At 40.5% G+C, this 24846-nt stretch overlaps 1 protein-coding gene across 2 annotated transcripts in view; it reads left to right on the top strand.

Moving 5' to 3' along the window:
• The window catches only part of LOC126284613 (retinoblastoma-binding protein 5 homolog), an 86045-nt gene extending 66751 nt beyond the window's left edge, over positions 1-19294 (top strand). The window contains exons 9-11 of one of the 2 annotated variants that reach the window (XM_049983678.1): positions 1256-1472; positions 12459-12749; positions 18865-19294. In XM_049983678.1, the coding sequence (XP_049839635.1) occupies positions 1256-1472; positions 12459-12749; positions 18865-18968 (612 nt within the window). In that variant the 3' untranslated portion in view covers positions 18969-19294. Of the gene's footprint in view, positions 1-1255; positions 1473-12454; positions 12750-18864 lie in introns of both variants that reach the window. The other variant, XM_049983677.1, reaches the window with a different exon arrangement.
• Positions 19295-24846: the final 5552 nt, after the last annotated feature.

The raw sequence follows: 24846 nt of genomic DNA, 5'->3' as shown, positions 1-24846 counted from the left end.
TTTTGGTGATTCGAATTTGGCATTGTTCTGTAATGATCATCCACCTTCAGTGTAGGATGTCACCAAAATGCTACCAAGCCATAGCAAATGGCATATATACCATGAAGGGTGCCACAGATAAACAGAAATTATGTAGCGATTGTTGAAACTGAAGTGTTTAGGATGACACTCTGCAACGTAATACCAGAATATGCTAAACCTACAACTTAGTAGACTCAGTATGAGACAGAATTGCTGACCAGTACTTACCTTAGTACATTTGACAGATAACAAGTAAAAGTAAAAGTTACAACATTATTCTAGCTTTCAGAACTATTGGTCCTTCCCGTAGTGAGGAGACATGGGCAGTGGGGAAGGTTAATAACGAAAAGTGGTCACCCATACCTCAGATGAGTGTACCCACCTGTAGTGAGGACAACTGTCAATCTCGCTATACAGATAGGTCCCTTTCATCCTGGGATCTGAGTGACCTGTGTTTCTTTTTTAACCTTTCCCACTCTATCTCCTCCCTGAGGAAGGAACTTGCATTTCTGATAACTGGATTAATGTCATATTTTTTTCTGTTTTTGTCTGTTGGCAGTACTTAGTGGAATCACACAGGCAACCAGTTTTGGAGATGCATGAGAATTCTACAATGAATGAAAAGTCTGTTCTCTTAATTTCAGGGAAAGCAAGTGCCCCCTCCATGCTTGCGGACACATTTGATAACATGTATTTTGCAAATAAGCTGAAAGTGCACTCCCTGATCTGAAAACTAGTTATGGTATTTCCCTGATAAATTTAATGGAGGAGGGAGAAGCATAAGGAAAGGTTGGTTGGTTGTTAGTGGTTCCCACCTATCCCCCACCCCCAATTAAGAGAGTTCTTGTGTTTACTATACAGCCAGGTCACATTGTTGTGTTAGTTTCTGTTTGAATATCATAAAACTTGTAGCTCTTCAAGTGAACAAGGCAGTGCACTCGTTGGGACAGTGAACTTGCAGAGAGTGGGGTTTAGGTCCTCATCCAGCCATAATAATTTTAGTTTTCTGTGGTTTTCGTAGGTCATTTCAGTCAAATACCAGTATATTTAGAAAAGATTGTTGTTCTATTTCATAGTTGCATTTCTTTTCTAACAACCAGGATACAGGAGGAGATGTTGAATTCAAATCATCGTCCTCCTCCTCTGTAGTTTTGATATTGCTTTAAGAGTGGACGCTTTAGCCTTTCTAGATTTCTTATTTTATTATTATTAACGTATTTGTCCTTTTCTGCAGTGGCATCCAGTGCGTCCAATCATTGCTTCGATATCAAGTGGTGTTGTCTCTGTTTGGGCTCAGAACCAAGTAGAAAACTGGTCAGCGTTTGCTCCAGATTTCAAGGAACTAGATGAAAATGTTGAATATGAAGAACGTGAATCCGAATTTGATCTCAGTGATGAAGATAAATCTGTTGAACTTGGTCCAGAGAAACAAGAAGACGATCTTGAGGTTGGTAAAATATAGATTTTGCTATTCTTACAGAAATGTGAAGTCCACATTTGTTAGTAACTGTGGAACAACATCTTAAATGATTATTGAGTTTCTGATAATACAGATAATTTATTGAACAGATTATGTATGATATAATCCTATTAATCTTCCGTGTTTTTTTTTTTCCGCCAATTTACGTATTGTCCAACACATACAAGAAATATTTTACTTACTGCTGTGCTACGATTGTGTATATAGATGTGTTGGCAGCCAGTTGCATCATCTTTGGTAACCAAGTGAGTTCCAAAACTTATTACATACTTCATTTCGGCTGGCTTGTTGTATCAACAGTTGATTTTGCTAAACTCAAGGCAGTAGAGGTGCAATGGACATCAAACTGCTTTTAGGCATTTTTCTTATCCAACTATGGTTTTTTCGTTTCAAAAACAATCTGTCACGGCAATGCCAACTGGGAAATTACACACTCGTTTTCTGCACAGTTTATGAAAGTCGTTGTCCTCTTTATTTCTGCTGAAATATCTTAATCGAATTTCAGTTTTTAATTATGAGAAGTGATAACACCAGATCGAATGTCTGTACTGTCGCAGTCCCAGGGTGCTGATCTCTACGTGTTCACCCAAGAGTAGCAATACTGCCTGGTCATCAGATTCTTGAGTGTTGAGTATAGGTGATCTCAGAGATGGGTGATGCTGGGTCCATGGTGACAGTAAAGCTAGACAATGCTCTGAGAAGGTAAACAGCTTTTATTGGTGTAGATTCTATACAGTCAGTGCGCTTGGCAGAGAACCATTGAAGCAGTTGAATGTCGAATCCATTGCTGGCAGCAACTGGTGGGGTGGCCTTCCTGAGTTATACGATGATAACACAACCCTGCAGCGAGGGGCACACACGGCGAGTGTTGCTGGCAGTCCATGACTCTGCTAGCTGGGCTTGACATGGTCTGTGTCATGTCCAGTATCCCTGGAATCGATGGGGTGCTTGTTAGCACTGGCACAAACTAAACATCCTCACTGGGCTAGCTGACACTAACATGCCTGTGACTACATGGCACACCGACAGGAGACTGTCTGAAGCCCAGGCTGGTATTAGGGTGGGACAGATTTAACATTGGGGGATCAGAGACAAATCTTCAGTGTAAGTGATCTTTGACTGGGCTGGAAGCCCAGATATATGTTTTCAGACAGTGCTGTGTCAGAAAGACCTTCTTGCTGTCACATATGCCCAAAACTGCCACAGGCATTGGTGTGGAGCTACCAAGCTCATCTGAAGGCAGCTTGTAGAGTGCAGGATGCTGAATTAGCAGTATCACACTGCACACCACTGGAATTCCGTAACTGGCAGCTCACTTGTCCAACTCCTGTGGCCCACTCGCTTCTTAATTTATCTCTTGAGTTCTGATGTACCTTCCCTCTCTTCTTCTTTACTGCCCATTTATGTAGCCTCCTAGGTTGGACCTTTGCATGTGGCAAACCCATCATTTAAACAACCTGTAACATGAGTATATACCATCTTTTTATGAATACCGTTTTCTATTAATGCTTCAAAGCCACCCTCATTCGAACAACCAATTTTAAGCCCCCCATCCTCCCCAGAACAGTGAGTTTAATTACCAGTATTGGCTAACAACAGAGGTAAAGTAACAAAAAAATTACACTGAGAACAGGGTTTTAACTTTTGCATGTTATTTCCCGTTGATCAAAGGTGTTTCAAATCAGTTATGTAAAACAGGTTTTGTACAAGTAGACCGAATGTGATCTCTATTTGTACCACCCCCCATGAACCATGGGCCTTGCTGTTGGTGGGGAGGCTTGCGTGCCTCAACGATACAGATAGCCATACCGTAGGTGCAACCACAACGGAGGGGTATCTGGTGAGAGGCCAGACAAACGTGTAGTTACTGAAGAGGGGCAGCAGCCTCTTCAGTAGTTGCAGGGGCAACAGTCTGGATGATTGACTGATCTGGCCTTGTAACACTAACCAAAATGGCCTTGCTGTTCTGGTACTGCGAACAGCTGAAAGCAATGGGAAATTACAGCCATAATTTTTCCCGAGGGCATGTAGCTTTGCTGTATGATTAAATGATGATGGCATCCTCTTGGGTAAAATATTCCGGAGGTAAAATAGTCCCCCATTTGGATCTCCGGGCGGGGACTACTCAGGAGGACGTTGTTATCAGGAGTAAGAAAACTGGCATTCTACAGATCGGAGCGTAGAATGTCAGATCCCTTAATCGAGCAGGTAGGTTAGAAAATTTAAAAAGGGAAATGGATAGGTTAAAGTTAGGTATAGTGGGAATTAGTGAAGTTCGGTGGAAGGAGGAACAAGACTTTCGGTCAGGTGAATACAGGGTTATAATTACAAAATGAAATAGGGGTAATGCAGGAGTAGGTTTAATAATGAACAAAAAAAATTGGAGTACAGGTAAGCTACTACAAACAGCATAATGAACGCATTATTGTGGCCAAGATAGACGGGAAGCCCACGCCTACTACAGTGGTACAAGTTTATATGCCAACTAGCTCTGCAGATGACGAAGAAATTGATGAAATGTATGATAAGATAAAAGAAATTATTCAGGTAGTGAAGGGAGATGAAAATTTAATAGTCATGGGTGACTGGAATCCAATAGTAGGAAAAGGGAGAGAAGGAAACAGTAGGTGAATATGGATTAGGGCTAAGAAATGAAAGAGGAAGCCGCCTGGTAGAATTTTGCACAGAGCATAACATGATCATAGCTAACACTTGGTTTAAGAATCATGAAAGAAGGTTGTATACATGGAAGAACCCTGGAAATACTAAAAGATATCAGATAGATTATGTGATGGTAAGACAGAGATTTAGGAACCAGGTTTTAAATTGTAAGACATTTCCAGGGGCAGATGTGGATTCTGACCACAATCTATTGGTTATGAACTGTAGATTAAAACTGAAGAAACTGCAAAAAGATGGGAACTTAAAGAGATGGGACCTGGATAAACTGACAGAACCAGAGGTTGTGCAGAGTTTCAGGGAGAGCATAAGGGAACAATTGACAGGAATGGGGGAAAGACATACAGTAGAAGAAGAATGGGTAGCTTTGAGGGGTAAAACGACAAGGGCTAGTAGAAACCCTTGTTAACAGAAGAAATATTGAATTTAATTGATGAAAGGAGAAAATATAAAAATGCAGTAAATAAAGCAGGCAAAAAGGAATACAAACGTTGCAAAAATGATATCGACAGGAAGTGCAAAATGGCTAAGCAGGGATGACTAGAGGATAAATGAAAGTATGTAGAGGCTTGTCTCACTAGGGGTAAGATAGATACTTCCTACAGGAAAATTAAAAGGACCTTTGGAGAAAGGAGAACCACTTGCATGAATATCAAGAGCTTTGATGGAAACCCATTTCTAAGCAAAGAAGGGAAAGCAGAAAGGTGGAAGGAGTATATAGAGGGTCTCTACAAGGGCGATATACTTGAGGACAATATTATGGAAATGGAGGAGGATGTAGATGAAGATGAAATGGGAGATATGATATTGTGTGAAGAGTTTGACAGAGCACTGAGAGACCTGGGTCGAAACAAGGGCCTCCGGAGTAGACAACATTCCAGTAGAACTACTGACAGTCTTGGGAGAGCCAGTCCTGACAAAACTCTACCATCTGGTTAGCAAGATGTATGAGACAGGCGAAATACCCTCAGACTTCAAGAAGAATATAATAATTCCAATCCCAAAGAAAGCAGATGTGAAAATTACCGAACTATCAGTTTAATAAGTCACAGCTGCAAAATACTAACGCAAATTCTTTGCAGACGAATGGAAAAGCGGATAGAAGCCGACCTCTGGGAAGATCAGTTTGGATTACGTAGAAATGTTGGAACACGTGAGGCAATATTGACCCTACGACTTATCTTAGAAGAAAGATTAAGGAAAGGCAAACCTAAGTACCTAGTATTTGCAGACTTAGAGAAAGCATTTGTCAATGTTGATTGGAATACTCTCTTTCAAATTCTGAAGGTGGCAGGAGTAAAATACAGGGAGCGAAAGGCTATTTACAATTTGTACAGAAAGCAGATGGCAGTTATAAGAGTCGAGGGGTATGAAAGAGAAGCAGTGGTTGGGAAGGGAGTGAGACAGGGCTGTAGCCTATCCCTGATGTTATTCAATCTGTATATTGAGCAAGCAATAAAGTAAACAAAAGAAAAGTTCGGAGTAGGTATTAAAATCCATGGAGAAGAAATAAAAACTTTGAGGTTCGCCGATGACATTGTAATTCTGTCAGAGACAGCAAAGTACTTGGAAGAGCAGTTGAACAGAATGGAAAGTGTCTTGAAAAAAGGGTATAAGATGAACATCAACAAAAGCAAAACGAGGATAATGGAATGTAATTGAATTAAGTCGGGTGATGCTGAGGGAATTAGATTAGGAAATGAGACTCTTACACAAGTAAAGGAGTTTTGCTATTTTGGGAGCATAATAATTGCTGATGGCCGAAGTAGAGAGGATATAAAATGTAGACTGGCAATGGCAAGGAAAGCGTTTCTGAAGAAGAGAAATTTGTTAACATCGAGCATAGATTTAAGTGTCAGGAACTCATTTCTGAAAGTATTTGTATGGAGTGTAGTCATATATGGAACTGAAACGTGGACGATAAATAGTTTAGAGAAGAAGAGAATAGAAGCTTTCAAAATGTGGTGCTACAGAAGAATGCTGAAGATTAGATGGATAGATCACATAACTAATGAGGAGGTATTGAATAGAATTGGGGAGAAGATAAACTTGTGGCACAACTTTACTAGAAGAAGAGATCGGTTGGTAGGACATGTTCTGAGACATCGAGGGATCACCAATTTAGTATTGGAGGGCAGTAGGGTAAAAATCGTAGAGGGAGACCAGGAGATGAATACACTAAGCAGTTTCAGAAGGATGTAGGCTGCAGTTGGTACTGGGAGATGAAGAAGCCTGCACAGGATAGAGTAGCATGGAGAGCTGCATCAAACCAGTCTCAGGACTGAAGAGCACACAACAACAACAGGGATAAAAGAATATAACTGTCTGTTATGTGTTAATAATTTAAATGTATCGTTCATATATTAATATATGGGTTTTGTTATACTGGCCCAATGTACTTGACGTAATTACATTTGCCAAAGTACAGATATTTCACCATCTCAGTCACGAAGTCCATTCATTTGGCAGCAAAGTGCTACATTTGAAGAAGTCAGGCGTTGTTTGAATATTGAATAATTTTACACCATGTTTCTTTTCGATCCAGGGTTTAGACTGGGACTGGCGAAGTTAAAAATAGATTTTTTTTGTGGTAAGTCTCAAAGCAGGATACAACACATAGTGGAACGTTGCAAGTTTTGTATTTGTGTCTAGTTTCCTATCACACTTTCTGTTTCACACAAACCACACATCTGCACATTAGCATACTTTTCTGCGAATGTTCACTCACAATAACAGAGCCGGAAAATGTCCTCCTGTGAATCGTATAGGATTCTCATCATCTTAGTGCGTCCCCTACCAGCTTTCTTCCATTCTGTAGCATATTTTTCTAAAATCTCCCTTATGAGAGAAAGGTGAAACTCTGTGAGTGCCTTTTTCACCCTGTAGAGAGCATGAGCATTTTAGAATGCACAAATCCAGAATGTAAAAAAAATATTTCTTGTACCATTTCACTGATCCGACTGAGCTCAGTAACATGTCACAACAGTCAACTGCACCCATACTCGAATTGTAATCTACAGTACATTGCAGTTTCTTTATTTTTTTTCACGAGTATTTCTGTCTGTCTTCTCTGTTGCAACCATTTGTGTTGTGTGACTTGTGGTCAACGTGCACACCTGTCTCTTATCACAACAGCAGATAGCAAGGATCTAGTCAGTGGACTTAACTCAGTTTCTCCTTGTTTTAATTTCTTCTGCAGTATTGGCATGTTGCACCTATTGTTACGAACAGTACCACAGGCGGCTATTCCATGGTTGTGAAGCCAGAGGAACAAGCCCGAGCCAGAGTAACAATTATGGACAAATAGAATATTACTTGTTCCAAATACGGTCCCCTAAGAGATGCCATTACATTGCCCCAAATTGCGGAACCCAATTTCTGTTGTTGAACATGTATATACAATAAAATCCATAATATGCCCATCTGACAGACATGCAGTACAAATGTCTTTATTCCAAATCTACTTCACTTATTTGGAATAAAATACTTAAAACATAATCGGCCTTTGAACAGTAAGAGACTTTCATGTGTACAAAGCTTGTGATATGGATGAAATGAATAATGAAACATCTTACGAACTTTGTCAACAATCGTCCTAATTTTAAATAGACTGTCGCCTCAAGTACTCGCAGAGTTATCACTGAAATGCATCATTCTCAGAAGTATACAGAAACAGTCTTGGGACATTATTTTGCTTAAAACTGGTGTGTTCAAAAGTGTATCTCTGAACCAACAATCACTTAATTTTAACTTCTTTACTTGCGCCATTAGAAGGCAAATAGCAACAAAACATTTCCTCAAATCAAGTGTCTTTCCACTTTGACAGTTGAGAATTCATAGATTCTGTAGTATTTTCTCTGGTGTAAAAGTAAAAATGATTTGTTTTGTTTGCAATAAATTTCAACAGTTCTTCAGATTTAATATCACAAAAAATGAAAGAATGCTTGGGTCAGTATCTAGTTCACATATGTGTCCTAAATGCGAGTCATCAAAGTAATGCTTTCTGCAATGAGGGAACATAGCAACAAACATAACACACTCTAGAACTATACAGTCAGACCACTGAACAGTTACTGGAAAAGCAGGCGGAAAGACAGCTCTGTGTATTTACACGTCTGTCACACCCAGGTAGCTATGACCCATGCCTAAACTTGTCGCTAGCAGTGAAAAGGCCAGTGGCATGGTACGCATCAACATGTCCAAGGGCCATGCATAAACACGTCAGGCGTGCCAGGGGAATGGCAGCAAGGCAAGACAAGTTAACACACACCCAGCAATCAAGGAGTTAATTGCTCAGGGAAAATACTCTGTTAGTTAATGTAGCACTTAGGATAAAAGCCTTGTTTGCCTGTAATTTACCAATGTGAATTAATACTTTCAAATCTAAATTTAATTAAAAATAAGCACAAAACAAGGTTTACAGGTGAACAGCTGGATTATTGTATTTGACTAAATGCAACAAGTTGCACACCAGATATCAAAGACATTGGTCTTGGTCTAAAGTTTTATACGTATTAAAAATAAGATGATTCTTGTGTTATGAGTACAAGATTACACAAGTACAATATTATGAAATAAAATTTTTATGTTTTTAACAAACGGTAGAGGTAAAACTTTTAAATAGTTGTTTTACTGTATTGAGAGATTAAAAATGTAGCACTTATTGAATCTTTAAAAGAAACAGATAACTTTGATACCTTGATATGGAATAGTAGATCGCAGTGACCTCATCATGCCTATCCCTGAAAGCTGCTGTTGCAGAACACTGTAGTTCTACTGGTCATTCAGTGATTTAAAAATTTTGGTCTGTACTTCAAACTGTTGGAACACTGTTGTCTCTGAATCTGTGAAACTTAACTGTCTGAGGTCCTTACCAATTGGCACATTTGGTTTCCAGTTAGGTAACACATGGAATCATGTTATAGAAAAACTTTATGCTCCGTGTGGCCAGTGCTGTTTTGCAATTTTACTATGTGAAGAATATTGCAGGCCTCTTCCCCACAGAGGATGGCGGAGCAACTTTTCTGTGTAGGCTGTGGCTATGGCAGAGATAACAGCTGAAGATACAGCACCGTGCTCTTCCCCATGGAGGAGATGGTGCAGCCATTTGGGGGATGTGGGCGTGAAAAAAAAAAGACAGGAAGCAGCTGAATTCGTCATTGAAAAAAAGTTACCGGGCCACTGAAGGTGGTGTGACCAGGCATAGCAAGGCTTGCGGCGAACCTTGCAGGGCCAAAGAATAGGAGCACTGATGAAACCCAACTGAAGGCCCAGCAAGCGTGTAACTAGCATCCGGAAAAATTCCAGGCAGGGGCACAGCTGGCGACCAATACAAGGGCCTCAAGGCATGCCATGTGGTGGCATCTGCAGAGCACCAGTGGCCAAAGGGACACAGATGCTTGAACCAACAGTGGCTGCTGGGATATGAGGGTGCTAATGGAGCTGCCCAGATTGCAATGGCTGGAAAGGACATGGCGGCAGCCAGAACCATACATTGCAGTACTAGTTGGGTGTTACAGCAGGTCACTGGTCATCTCATTGCCTGCCATAGGAACAGCCCAGGGTGTTGAGGAACTCTCAGAAGGAAGGCCAACCATGGCAGGCTACTGGCAGAAGTTGCAAGCCCTATTGGGCACAGCTGTTGGGGAGCAGCCGCCAGGCAGACAGGGAGTGAACAAGGTGTGAGGAGTAGACATGCAAGAGCAGAGACGTGCAGGGCTATCGTCAACAGAGGACAACGTGGTCAAAAGGCAAGACCCGACATGGCCAGGCATTGCGGCTAAATTTCCACAGCTGGAAAACAGGAGGTGCACTGAGGCCCCGGTAGCTGAGTGGTCAGCGTGATGGAATGTCAATCGTAAGGTCCCGGGTTCGATTCCCGGCTGGGTCGGAGATTTTCTCCCCTCAGGGACTGGGTGTTGTGTTGACCTAATCATCATCATTTCATCCCCATCGACACGCAACTCGCCGAAGTGGCGTCAAATCGAAAGACTTGCACCAGGGTAACGGTCTACCCGACGGGAGGCCCTAGCCACACGACATTTCATTTCATTTTCACTGGAGATGATCACGATGAAGGATTGTCTGGGGATAGATTGGCCTGGCGCCAGGCAAATTCCCACAGAAAGCGGAATGTACACTAGAAGAAGGCGAGAACATCAGACAGGCAAGACTCACACACAAGGAAGGAAGGAGGCTCTGGAGAGGGTACAGTGCTCCATGGTCGGGGGCCTAATTTCAGCATGACAGTAGGCAGAAGAGGGGGATCAAGTGTTGTCAGTATTGGACTGAGAAGGAGAGGTTACCTTGAGGACAGAAATCAAAGCACCAGAAAGCACAATGGGAGCCAGTGGAGAAGTGCATTGAGTAGGTTGGCAGCAAGGAGAACACCGAAATCCAAAGAGGCAACATTGGAGCAGGTAGTGCTGGAGTGGGTGGCACTAGAGCCAGCAGAGCATGGGCAGGAGAGAAACAGCAGAAAACTGAAGGAGGCTGGTTAGTACAGTAAGGAAAGTGGGTCATATTCCAAAGCATTGTAAAGGAGGTAGCAGAGTGGAGCCCTGGGCAGGAGGTAGTCTCGGGGTAGGTGAGGTGCCATCTTAGGAGTTTGGTGGTGTGCAGGAAATGCTATGTGCAATGCAGAAGCTGTGCTGTCTCATCCATAGCCTGTGGGGCCATTGCCACCAAACAGTGCACGGTGAAGTGAGCAATGTCCTTGGTCAAACAGTGCAAATGCTGACCTCGTAAGTGGCCAACCAGCAGGAGTGATAGTTCTGGCTTGGTAGAAGTCAAGGCAAAAGGGCAAGTAAGACCAGAGGTGAAAATATGAAATAGGGTCCATTGTGGACAGAAGCAAGAGCAGCAGACACATGCAGTGAACCGGAACAAGGAAGGAAGCTTTGCTGCCATAAGACAAAAACAAGGCAAAACAGTAAGAAGAAGACAGACAAAGACAGACAGAACACCACAGATCATGAGAGAGCAAAACTAATACTTGTGCTGAAGACACTGGAGATGATATCCCACAAGTAAAATAGCCACCATTAAGATGAGAGCAGTACAGAAAAAAGAAGCATTTACCTCGTTGTTACTTTAGTATCTAGTTGCGAGTGATGCATGCTACAATAAGAGAGAATGTGCCCTGGTGATCAAGAATCATAGAACTTCATTACTAACACAGATAGTATCCAATAATATTTGGTTTTGAATAGCAATTGAAACGATTTTGAATCAAAGCAACTGAAAGGTCATGCTCGTCTGATGAGAGTTGGTTACTAACACAAAAATACATTTCTTGAGGGTACAAGCTGAGTAGACACCCTGTTGATTGCCATAAATAAACGTTGCTGTAGGCAAAGTCTCTAGGGGCTGCACTAGTGACGTTTTAGCCTCTGATTGGCAGTGCTGTCCTCTGATGAATAAACTTGCAGACTACCAGTATTGGGCACTGAGACTGGAACTTGCACACTTCCAGTATTGGGCATTGAGACTGGAACTTGCAATGAATGATAAGCTGCTGGGCAGTGTTTTACAAAGACCGCCCAGCTGAGGAATACCATGGAGTTGTCTAGTATCACACAGCTCATGGAAGTGAGCTAGTGCTGGCTGCATCTGGCAGAAGGGGCACCCTCGCATACAGCAGTAGCTGTCGCAAGCTGCAGAAGCTGCAGTTGAGTTGCAGGCATCTTGATTGGGCGGCATCTTGCAGCACTCTGGTGTCTGGTATTTGGCTGGATCCTAAGGCTACAGCCACATTCCTCTTCCCTTCAAGGGACAGACCCATCTCGCTGAGTAGAGCCAAGAATACAGTATTTCAGGACTAGGATTGTTCTACAGCAGTTTATGGAGCACGACAGTGAACTCACTTTGATATCTTTGCCACCAAACTGACGTGATCCGAATCTGATGGAACATTTCCGGGATGCTCTTGGTTGGCAACTCCGCACTCACAAACAGCCAGCCTGTAATTTACTAAAACTGTGTGACCTATGCATAAACATCGGGTACACTTACGTCCAAAAACTTTTGGACTCCATACCACCCAGAATTGTTGCTGTATTACATACCAAAGATGGCCCAACACACTCGTAAGTAGGTGATCATAATATTTTGGCTCCTCAATGTAAGAATAGTACAATAGTAAGTAGGTACAATTTTACATAGGTATCTGTGTGGGTATTATTTTAGTCACCAATCATGCTTGGGGAATCCCATCTTTCTGTAATTATTTGTCCCAAAACTGCTATGTCACCTGAAACTATGTTTCTTACACAGGTAGATGTTTCTACTATAGAGCCTGTAGCTGCATTTTGCAGCTCAGATGAGGAAACGGAAGACACTGAAGCCTTGCAGTTCCTTCCCATTGCACCTGAAGTTGAGGAACCTGAGGATGGCTGGGGAGCACCCCCGCCACCTTCTGGAGCTCCTAATCAGCCACCTGCTAATACTAACACACCATTAGGAGATGGAAATGGTGCTACAGATGGAAGCAAAGAGAATACATCACCACAACCGAAACGACGAAAATATAGGTCATTTGACATACAGTTGGAAGGTGCGCCGTGTGAAGGTATGTATGTCTTAGACAGAATTTTGATGTTAACAAAGGGAATTCTGTGGAAAGTTGGCACCTAACTACAGAGGCAATTTAATTATAATAGATTTGGTGTGCTTGAGAAGAAACACCATGGTTACCTGTTGTGAAAGGCACACTATTGCACAATCACACTGATACACAGCCATGAATTTGTATCTGAAGTATCCCAGTACCAGAAATTATGTAACATTCACTACAATTAAAATCAATAAGTGGCCCATGAACCATGGACCTTGCCGTTGGTGGGGAGGCTTGCGTGCCTCAGCGATACAGATAGTCGTACTGTAGGTGCAACCACAATGGAGGGGTATCTGTTGAGAGGCCAGACAAACGTGTGGTTCCTGAAGAGGGGCAGCAGCCTTTTCAGTAGTTGCAGGGGCAACAGTCTAGATGATTGACTGATCTGGCCTTGTAACAATAACCAAAACGGCCTTGCTGTGCTGGTACTGCGAACGGCTGAAAGCAAGGGGAAACTACGGCCGTAATTTTTCCCAAGGGCATGCAGCTTTACTGTATGATTAAATGATGATGGCGTCCTCTTGGATAAAATATTCCGGAGGTAAAATAGTCCCCCATTCGGATCTCCGGGCGGGGACTACTCAAGAGGATGTCGTTATCAGGAGAAAGAAAACTGGCGTTCTACGGATCGGAGCGTGGAATGTCAGATCCCTTAATCGAGCAGGTAGGTTAGAAAAATTTAAAAAGGGAAATGGATAGGTTAAAGTTAGATATAGTGGGAATTAGTGAAGTTCGGTGGCAGGAGGAACAAGACTTTTGGTCAGGTGAATACAGGGTTATAAACACAAAATGAAATAGGGGTAATGCAGGAGTAGGTTTAATAATGAATAGGAAATTAGGAATGCAGGTAAGCTACTACAAACAGCATAGTGAACGCATCATTGTGGCCAAGATAGATACGAAGCCCACACCTACTACAGTAGTACAAGTTTATATGCCAACTAGCTCTGCAGATGACGAAGAAATTGAAGAAATGTATGATGAAATAAAAGAAATTATTCAGATAGTGAACGGTGATGAAAATTTAATAGTCATGGGTGACTGTAATTCGGTAGTAGGCAAAGGGAGAGAAGGAAACGTAGTAGGTGAAATGGACTGGCGCAAAGAAATGAAAGAGGAAGCCGCCTGGCAGAATTTTGCACAGAGCACAAATTAATCATAGCTAACACTTGGTTCAAGAATCATAAAAGAAGGCTTTATACATGGAAGAAGCCTGGAGATACTGACAGGTTTCAGATAGACTATATAATGGTAAGACAGAGATTTAGGAACCAGGTTTTAATTTGTAAGACATTTCCAGGGGCAGATGTGGACTCTGACCACAATCTATTGGTTATGACCTGTAGATTAAAACTGAAGAAACTGCAAAACGGTGCGAATTTAAGGAGATGGGACCTGAATAAACTAAAAGAACCAGAGGTTGTACAGAGTTTCAGGGAGAGCATAAGGGAGCAATTGACAAGAATGGGGGAAAGAAATACAGTAGAAGAAGAATGGGTAGCTTTGAGGGGTGAAGTAGTGAAGGCAGCAGAGGATCAAGTAGGTAAAATGACAAGGGCTAGTAGAAATACTTGGGTAACAGAAGAAATATTGAATTTAATTGATGAAAGGAGAAAATATAAAAATGCAGTAAATGAAGCAGGCAAAAAGGAATACAGACGTCTCAAAAATGAGATCGACAGGAAGTGCAAAATGGCTAAGCAGGCATGGCTAGAGGACAAATGTAAGGATGTAGAGACTTATCTCTCTAGTGGTAAGGTAGATACTGCCTACAGGAAAATTAAAGATACGTTTGGAGATAAGAGAACCACTTGTATGAACATCAAGAGCTCAGATGGAAACCCAGTTCTAAGCAAAGAAGGGAAAGCAGAAAGGTGGAAGGAGTATATAGAGGGTCTATACAAGGGCAATGAACTTGAGGACAATATTCTGGAAATGGAAGAGGATGTAGATGAAGATGAAATGGAAGATACGATACTGCATGAAGAGTTTGACAGTGCACTGAAAGACCTGATTTGAAACAAGGCCCCCGGAGTAGACAACATTCCATTGGAAATACTGACAGCCTTGGGAGAGCCAGTCCTGACAAAACTTTACCATCTGGTGAGCAAGATGTATGAGACAGGCGAAATACCCTCAGACTTCAAGAAGAATATAATAATTCCAATCCCAAAGAAGGCAGGTGTTGGCAGATGTGAAAATTACCGAAGTATCAGTTTAATAAGTCATGGATGCAAAATACTAACACAAATTCTTTACAGACGAATGGAAAAACTAGTAGAAGCCGATCTTGGGGAAGATCAGTTCGGATTCCGTAGAAATGTTGGAACACGTGAGGCAACACTGACCCTACGACTTATCTTAGAAGCTAGATTAAGGAATTCTGAAGGTAGCAGGGGTAAAATACAGGGAGCGAAAGGCTATTTACAATTTGCACAGAAACCAGATGGCAGTTATAAGAGTCGAGGGACATGAAAGGGAAGCAGTGATTGGGAAGGCAGTGAGACAGGGTTGTAGTCTCTCCTCGATGTTATTGAATCTGTATATTGAGCAAGCAGTGAAGGAAACAAAAGAAAAACTCGGAGTAGTATTTAAAATCCATGGAGAAGAAATAAAAACTTTGAGGTTCGCCGATGACATCGTAATTCTGTCAGAGACAGCAGAGGACTTGCAAGAGCAGTTGAACGGAATGGATAGTGTCTTGAAAGGAGGATATAAGATGAACATCAACAAAAGCAAAACGAGGATAATGGAATGTAGTCGAATTACGTCAGGTGATGCTGAGGGAATTAGATTAGGAAATGAGACATTTAAAGTAGTAAAGGAGTTTTGATATTTGGGGAGCAAAATAACTGATGATGGTTGAAGTAGAGAGGATATAAAATGTAGACTGGCAATGGCAAGGAAAGCATTTCTGAAGAAGAGAAATTTGTTAACATCGAGTATAGATTTAAGTGTCAGGAAGTCATTTCTGAAAGTATTTGTATGGAGTGTAGCTATGTATGGAAGTGAAACATGGATGATAAATAGTTTGGACAAGAAGAGAATAGAAGCTTTCGAAATGTGGTGCTACAGAAGAATGCTGAAGATTAGATGGGTAGATCACATAACTAATGAGGAGGTATTTAATAGGACTGGGGAGAAGAGAAGTTTGTGGCACAACTTGACCAGAAGAAGGGATCGGTTGGTAGGACATGTTCTGAGGCATCAAGGTATCACCAATTTAGTATTGGAGGGCAGCGTGGAGGGTAAAAATTGTAGAGGGAGACCAAGAGATGACTACACTAAGCAGATTCAGAAGGATGCAGGTTGCAGTAGGTACTGGGAGATGAAGAAGCTTGCACAGGATAGAGTAGCATGGAGATCTGCATCAAATCAGTCTCAGGACTGAAGACCACAACAACAACAACAACAACAACAACAACAAGTGGCACAATTATCATCAAAGTACAGTTCTCTGAATTTGTTGTTTTACATATATCTTATTCTGTTCTTGATGCCAGAGCGTGGTTTCATCGCATAAGAAATAAATTTCCACCCACCTTTGCCCCTCCTCACAAAAGCATGAGTCAGTTATTTGGTCACGGAACAAGTCACTATGTAATTCACCACATAAAGATAAAAAAATTTCAAAATATTAATACTTTGAAACTAAGTAAAGCAAAAGGCTCTAAACTACTACAAGAAGTCTTGTACAGGAAAAAAATTGTGTACTTTCAGGAAGCCTTTCAGCTTAAGATTTGACATGTAAGGTTTCTTACTCATTTCTGCTGTAAGCCAATTAAAATGAAAACCTACAAAATTGTGCACACCCTTCTATACAGTGATGTAGGAAATGTTACCAAGGTTCAAATTATTTTTGTGCTAACTATTCACCAAGTAAATGGTTCAGACCATTTTGAATGAGTCCATGTTAATTACTACAAATCCTTTGAGGGATAATATTTCAGCCATGGCAGAGGGGCTAGAACCACAGCTTACACTGTGTTCACAGAGTGAAGCTAGAGCTCCTTCTGGCCACCCTTTTTGGGCTAAGTATCTTCATTGTGAATATGTGGAGTGACCCAAATTTCGATAGCATAAGATATAATAGATTGAAAGTAGGCATGGTAAACAAGCTTTCATAGTTCAGTATCTGTGTTAGTGGTGATTAATCTTAGAACATAGACAGCAGCATTCAGTTTCTGCATAAGAGTTTGCATAAATTACTTCCAAGGAAGCTCTTTATCTGTCTTAAGTCCTTCATGTTTAAAATGTTTGACTTCCCTGATTATTAATTACCATGTAACAATAATATTTCACTTTTGTCAGAATACCATATCAAAAATTGGATTAATCTTGTCTTGTTGTAGGTAAGGGACAGTCTGTATTCTGTAAAGCACCACTATGTTAGCCACTACCATATTCTCCATATGTTACGTGTCTGAGTTGAGTCATCTGCAGTTGACATACAGAAATATCTCTAACCAGTCACTTAATTATTGACATTCACTTTTAAAGTTAGTCAGATTCCAAAGTATGGTGTAATCCATATATATAGCTTCCCATGGTGTAATCCATATATATATATATATATATAGCTTCCCACCAACACTACAACTCCACTTTATCCCACACTATGGCAAGATTAAATGTCCTTAGCCAGCCATTTACAAAGACATCATTGATATCAATGAAATTTGTTTATTTTTATTGGAGTAAGGTTGCATAACAACAAAATTCAACATGCTCACTTGATCTGTGGAATTTTTCGTTATATAGCTTTTTAAAATAAATTTGTGTCTGTGTCATTCAAATGAAAAAACTTGGATGCTGTACCATCATCAAATTATCTTTTTGAACCATTTATCACTTACGGAATGTTATTGATGGTTTGTAAGAAGTATGATCTTTCATTTTCAATGATTAAAAAAGGTAGCTGAATAACAACCTAGCTCTGCTTCCCATTTAGATTATCCATATCATGGAAATCCCAGAACATTGACTACATACACTATCTTTATAGTGTACAATATGATAGCTGGCCGAAGTGGCCATGCGGTTCTAGGCGCTACAGTCTGGAGCCGAGCAACCACTACGGTTCGAATCCTGCCTCGGGCATGGATGTGTTTGATGTCCTTAGGTTAGTTAGGTTTAATTAGTTCTAAGTTCTAGGCAACTGATGACCTCAGAAGTTAATTCGCATAGTGCTCAAAGCCATTTGAACCACAATATGATATTGGGAGATTCGTATATTAAAATTTATACTATAGGTATTACAAGGAAAGTTATGATACATTTTACATGAGGAACTATTATGTGCAAGATTGGGCACAGCATTTGTCGAATGCTGGCCAAAAACAAATGTGGAATGAATTTCTCAGCGCTCATTGGGCAAGAAATTTCTGGATTACACAAGGTATTCTTTTTATTGATTACCTTCTATCAGGCCAGTGGAAAAATTGAAGGATTTTAAACACAAATTCTAAGAAGTATACTGTATCCACTAGATTTGGCAGCCAGTGGCTTCCACCAATTCCCACATTTAAAGAAATTTGTGCTGAAGAATGGTTAGAGTTCAGTGAAGGGGTTATACCAGCCAAGGATATTTTGTAAGCCTTCCAGAATGGCAATTCAGGGATAAAATCTACTTACTGGAAAAACATTAAACAAACATCATTGAACTAAGAGGAAACGAAATCAAAAAATTATAGCAATAATTTTTTTCTAAAATAGGCATATCAGTATCACTGTCAGGCTGCGTTCTTATCACTTCCTTATTTCATCTCATGTTGAATACTCTCTATGTAGTGTAGCTACACCATTTTAAATTGGAAGTCTGTGTTTAAATGATATGCTGATTTGTCATGTGGTATATGCTTTCTCATCTTGATCTTCACTGTACACTAGAAGCTGCTGATCCACTCCACAATCAGTTCTTTGCCTTGGCTTTGCACATAAAAGACACAAGTTTTAGTAGGGGTGTGTGTGTGTGTGTGTGTGTGTTTCGTGGACACATGCAAGTGCATGCAAGCATTTTATCCTGTCTGAATTTGAATTACACTTTCACAATGTTGATGCTCTGTTACAGAAATTCATCCACTTCTTAGTAATCGTGTGAAGGACAAGCAGCAATCTGTTGGAAAGAAAGGAATTGGTCGAGCGAGACTTGAAGACAGAAAAAGAGCAAAATGAAATTGTGGTGTAAGCAGAGTGAACATTGTTACCATGAACTTCCAAGTCATTGTCAACCAAATTTTTGCCCTGTGACCAAGCTGTTTGTCAAGACAGATGTCTGTAACAGTTGCATTGTGGTCTTCCAGGGTAACGTTCAGTGAAAAGGGCAGTGTTAGAATCTGGAGAAGAAGATAGATGCCAAGTGAAATCAGTGTGTTGAATTGTGCTCCACATAAATTAACATTATAGTATTATCATTTGTATATGTTTATTATATTAAATATTCAAATGTTTTATACGTCACTTTTCATCACACTCAATGTATAAATATGTGTTTGTAGTTACAGATGCATTTCAGTTACTAAAATCTGCTCAATCACATTAGACCCTTCTGTCTGGACTATCAGTGCATCTACTGTGTTTTTACAGTTGTAGGTTTTGTTACTTTGTGTAGCAGGTAACAAAGAGAAAGGTATCAGCATATGGAAATTTCAGCAGCAACATTCTTGATGTATATATACTGTATATTCCATTAACTTTATTGCTGTATATATAAAAAAGATGTCTCTATCATAAACTACAATAAAGTGAAGATAGAAAAGTATCTGCTTACAAGAAAGAAATAGATATGCTTGATTATAAATGAAAGTTGCAAGACCTAAAGTTTTTGGAATTAAGAGTTTCAAAAGCTTATATTTGTATCGTCTGTCAATAGTTATGCACATGACGCCTGCTTGTTGGTAAGTAAATGCCTTTTTATCATAATTCCTTTTTTAGTTGTAATACACAATGTTATCAAAAGTATCCGAACACCTGGCTAAAAGTCCGCATCTCGTGGTCGTGCGGTAGCGTTCTCGCTTCCCACGCCCGGGTTCGATTCCCGGCGGGGTGAGGGATTTTCTCTGCCTCGTGATGGCTGGGTGTTAGGTTTAAGTAGTTCTAAGTTCTAGGGGACTGATGACCATAGATGTTAAGTCCCATAGTGCTCAGAGCCATTTTAACCTGGCTAAAAATGACTTACAAGTTTGTGGTGGCCCTCCATTGGTAATGCTAGAATTCAATATGGTGTTGGCCCACCCTTAAACTAGATGACAGCCTCCACTCTCACAGGCATATGTTCAATCAGGTGCTGGAAGATTTCATGGGGAATGGCAGCACATTCTTCACGGAATGCTGCACTGAAGAGAGGTATTGATGTCGGTCGATGAGGCCTGACGTGAAGTCGGCGTTCCAAAACATCCCAAAGGTGTTCTATAGGATTCAGGTCAGGACTCTGTGTAGACCAGTCCATTACAGGGATGTTATTGTCATGTAACCACTCCGCCACAGGCTGTGCACTATGAATAGGTGCTCGATCATGTTGAAAGATGAAGTCGCCATCCCCGAATTGCTATTCAACAGTGGGAAGCAAGAAGGTGTTTAAAATATCAATGTAGGCCTGTGCTGTGATAGTGCCACACAAAAGAACAAGGGGTGCAACTCTCCTCCACGAAAAACATGGCCCGACCATAACACCACCGCCTCTGAATTTTACTGTTGGCACTACACACACTGGCAGACTACGTTCACCAGGTTCGCCATACCCACACCCTGCCATAGGATCACCCTGCCATGGGATAGTGACATTGTGTACCATGATTCGTCACTCCACACTCCATTTTCCACTGTTCAATTGTCCAATGTTTAAGCTCCTTACACCAAGCAAGGCATCATTTGGCATTTACCGGCTTGATGTATGGCTTATGAGCAGCCGCTCGGCCATGAAATACAAGTTTTCCTACCTCCCGCCTAACTGACATAGTACTTGCAGTGGTTCCTGATGCAGTTTGGAATTCTTGTGGGATGGTGTGGATCGATGTCTGCCTATTACACATTATGACCCTCTTCAACTGTCGGCACTCACTGTCAGGCAACAGATGAGGTCGACCTGTACACTTTTGTCTTTTGTGCTACATGTGTCCTTTCACGTTTGCAGTTCACTATGACATTGTTCTGCTCTCTCACAATGTGCAATGACTACTGAGGTCGCTGATATGGCGTACCTGGCAGTAGGTGGCAGCACAATGCATCTAATATGGAAAGTATGTTTTTGGGGTTGTCGGGATACTTTTGATCACATAGTGTAAGTAAATAACAATTTGTTTCATGTGATCATTTATTATATGTGCCTCAAAGAAGAATAGTTCTAAAGTAGTTGAAGAATGAAGCACCTGTCATTTATCAGTTGCAATTTTCTGTTGGATGACTAATAGGCTGTCATGTCACGCACAAATTAATATTGTGATATGTTCCTGTGACAGCACCTTAGGACTGAAAAAAGTAATGTATGTAGGATGAAAATTAATGTTCTAAAATTCAGTTGTCAGTTTTTATGTTGTAAAAAGTTTTATCATCAAAATTGGTCGTATTAATTTATTGATTCCATGTTCTTTTGTACCTTTCTCAGACTACAATATTAGACTTCCTTTTTACTAGATATCTGGACAGTCTAATTTGTTTGCATAATTTCCTGTCTTCTTTTTCCAAAGCACCTCCTGGGTCCTAAAATAGCTTTTGAAGTTTATTTTGTTTGTGCCTGTCTTTTCGCACTTTGCAGGTTGTGGTGACCATAAAATTTTACTTGTAAAACTAAAATATTATACAGCACACCTCTTACATTGATTAAGTCATGTCTTCATTACAGGAAACAGAAGGTGAAACTGATAAACTACTATAGACTAATTGAACTAAACTAAAAATAGGGAAACATAAAACATGAATTCCTACACGATTTAGTATTGGGTCCACTAATATAGACACTGGGGTTAATGATTATGAGGTCGTCATAGCAAAGATGGTTACTATAGGTAATAAATACATCAAGAAGGCTAGAAGAGCATTTCTGCTAGAAACAGCAGATAAGCTGCTGTTTGCATCCCACTTCGACAATGAATGGACATTACTGAGTTCCAATAGTGAAGTTATGGGCAAAATTTAAACAGATTGTAAACCATTCTCTGGAGGAGTATGTACCAACTAAGGGGATTAAAGACAGAAAAGACCCACTGTGATTTGATAACAAAATTAAGAAAATGTTGAGGAGGCAGAGATTGTTGACCCCTCGGTTAAAAAAAGGAGCACAAATGATGACAGGCAAAAGTTAGTAGCAATTTGTGTGCTTGTAAAAAGAACAATGTGCAAAGCATACAGCAACCACCATGATACCTTAACAGGACATCTTGGCAAGAACCCAAGAAAATTCTGTCCTAGATAAAATCACAAAACTGATCTAATTCTTCTATCCAACCATTCAATTATCAGTCTGGTATGGCAACAGAAGACAACAAAAGGAAAACTGAAGTTTTAATTTTGCGTTCCAGAAATCATTCATGTAGGATCATACAAACATACCTTTGTTTGAACATTGCACATGAGGATGACATAGTAATAGGCATTCCTGGCACAGAGAAGAAACTGAAAGAACTGAAAACAAATAAATCACCAGGTCCAGAAAGAATCCCTATTCAGTTTGACAGAGAGTACTCTACGGCATTGGCCACTTTCTCAGCTTTCAGTCATCGCAATATTTCATACGCAACACAAAGTTCCAGTTGACTCCTACTTATAAGAAGGTTAAAGGAACATACCCGCAAAATTACAGACCAATATCATAAACATCAGTTTGCTACCAAATTCTCGAACATATTCTCAGTTCAGATATCATAAATTTCCTTGACTGGAAAATCTTCTGTCGTCAGATGAGAACATATTTAGAGAGCATTGCTTGTACAACACTTAGTTTGCCCTTTTCTTGCACGGTGTCCTGTGAACGGTGGATAAAGGGCAACAGGTAGATACCATATTCCTGGATTTCCAGAAAGCATTTGGTACAGTGTCCCAATGCAGACTGTTAACTAATAGGTTCCTAGATATGTGAGTGGCCCAAAGATTTCTTAAGTAACAGAGGTCAGTATGTTGTCCTTGACAGTGAGTATTCGTCAGAGACAAGGGTATCGTCAGGAGTGCCCCAGGAAATGTGACAGGCCCGCCCTTATTCTCAATGTACATACATGATCTGGCAAACAGGGTAAGTAGCAATCTGCAGTCATTTGCTGATGATGCTGTGGGGTACAGTAAGGTGTAATTTTTGAGTGACTGTTGGAGGATGCAAAATGATTTAGACGAAATTTCTAGTCAGTTTGATGAATGGCAGCTAGCTGTAAATATAGAAAAATGTAAGTTAATACAGGTGAGTAGGAAAAACAATCTTGTAATGTTTGAATATAGCATTAGTAGTGTGCTGTCGGACATTGTTACACTGATTAAATATCTGGACATTAGGTTGCAAAGCAATATGAAATGGAATGAGTAATTCATCTGTAAAGGAGATTGCACACAGAACACTATTGTATCCCATTCTGTAGTACTACTCGGGAGTTTGGGATCCCCACTAGGTCAGATTGGAGGAAGACACCGAAACAATTCAGAGTCGGACCACTAGATTTGTTAGATTAACACACAAGTGATAAAGAGATGCTTCTTGGATTCAAATGAGAATCTGTGGAGGGAAGATGACTTTTTCATGAAACACTATTGAGAAAATTTCGAAAACCAGCATTTGAAGTTCATCTTAGAATAATTCTATTGCCACTAACATCCATTTTGCATGAGGACCATGGAGATAAGAGAAGATAAATTACGGCTCGTACTGAGGCATATAGGCAATCATTTTTCTCTTGCTGTGTGTGCAAGAGGAACAGGAAAGGAAATGATTAATAGTGATAAAGATGCCCTCCACCATTCACCATAAGGAGACTTGCGGAGCATGTGTGTGTATGTAGATGTAATCAACGGCCTTAATTCAACCATACCAGAGGTAGTCCATATTTTAATGGCCTCCCTTTTCTGGAGCTTCACAAACATCTTCCCAGATGTGTCAACTAAAATAAGGCTTTCATCAACATAACGTTGGTTGGGACACCACAGTGCTTTACTAGGCATGCTCGTATTGGAAATGGTATTTCATTACCTTCCTCCAACCTCTGAACTGATTATCCAGGCAGTTAATAGGGGGAGCTACAGTTTGACATGGACTCCAAACCAAGCTTCAGCTCACCATTTTTCACATTAAGAAATGCCAGAGGTGAAACAAATGGTAAGTGACACATAAAAATCCTAGAACTGAATGGGAGTCAAACCTGGGACCTGTGCATAAAAGCCTTTTGAATAGATGTTCTTCGGATTGCCAACAGCATGGAAAGAGATCATAGCAAGATTTTGAGTGCTGTAAATTATATTCTAGCCCAGCCACAAGAGAATGAGAGTAAAGTAGGGTTACTACTAAAAGCAAAAGGAACAAAGGTAGTAGTTTCCACAGAGTGAAAGAGTGTCTTATCACAAATTATTGCGTAAGCAGTGGGAGATTCCCCCCCCCCCCATGTGCGCCATCTAGTTCTACACAAGACCTCACGTTTCAAAATTGGAATCCATGGAGAAGAGAAGACTGGGTTTAACTGAGTTTCTCACTCCAGCCTGTTCCTTGGTCCATCTCTCTCTCCTTACAATTACCAACATGAAAATCTCAATCTTATCAATTGTTTCCACATTAAGATCCATAATTTACTGCCTTAAGTCAGAACTGGTAATACTGTTTGGAAGCTTTCCCTTTGATACTCACTAGAATCTTCATTTTGAGAACACTATGTGGTTTACTAAACACTAAAAAATTTTTCATGCTTCTGTTTACTTATTTTGCTGAACATTTAAGTTTTGTTTTGAAGTATGATTTGAGGTCTATTGTCAAACTCAAGTTTCAGTTCAACTGCTTCAGGACATTGGATATTACAAGGGTTGTTCAATAAGTAATGCCCCACTTTTTTTTCTCAGAACATATTTATTGTTAACAGTCAGAATTTGG

This window comes from Schistocerca gregaria, chromosome 8 (genome assembly GCF_023897955.1).
Source record: "Schistocerca gregaria isolate iqSchGreg1 chromosome 8, iqSchGreg1.2, whole genome shotgun sequence".
In the NCBI taxonomy this organism is placed as follows: domain Eukaryota; kingdom Metazoa; phylum Arthropoda; class Insecta; order Orthoptera; family Acrididae; genus Schistocerca; species Schistocerca gregaria.
The sequence above is the reverse complement of the archived record's forward strand: the minus strand, read 5'-3'. Positions and strand labels throughout refer to the sequence as shown.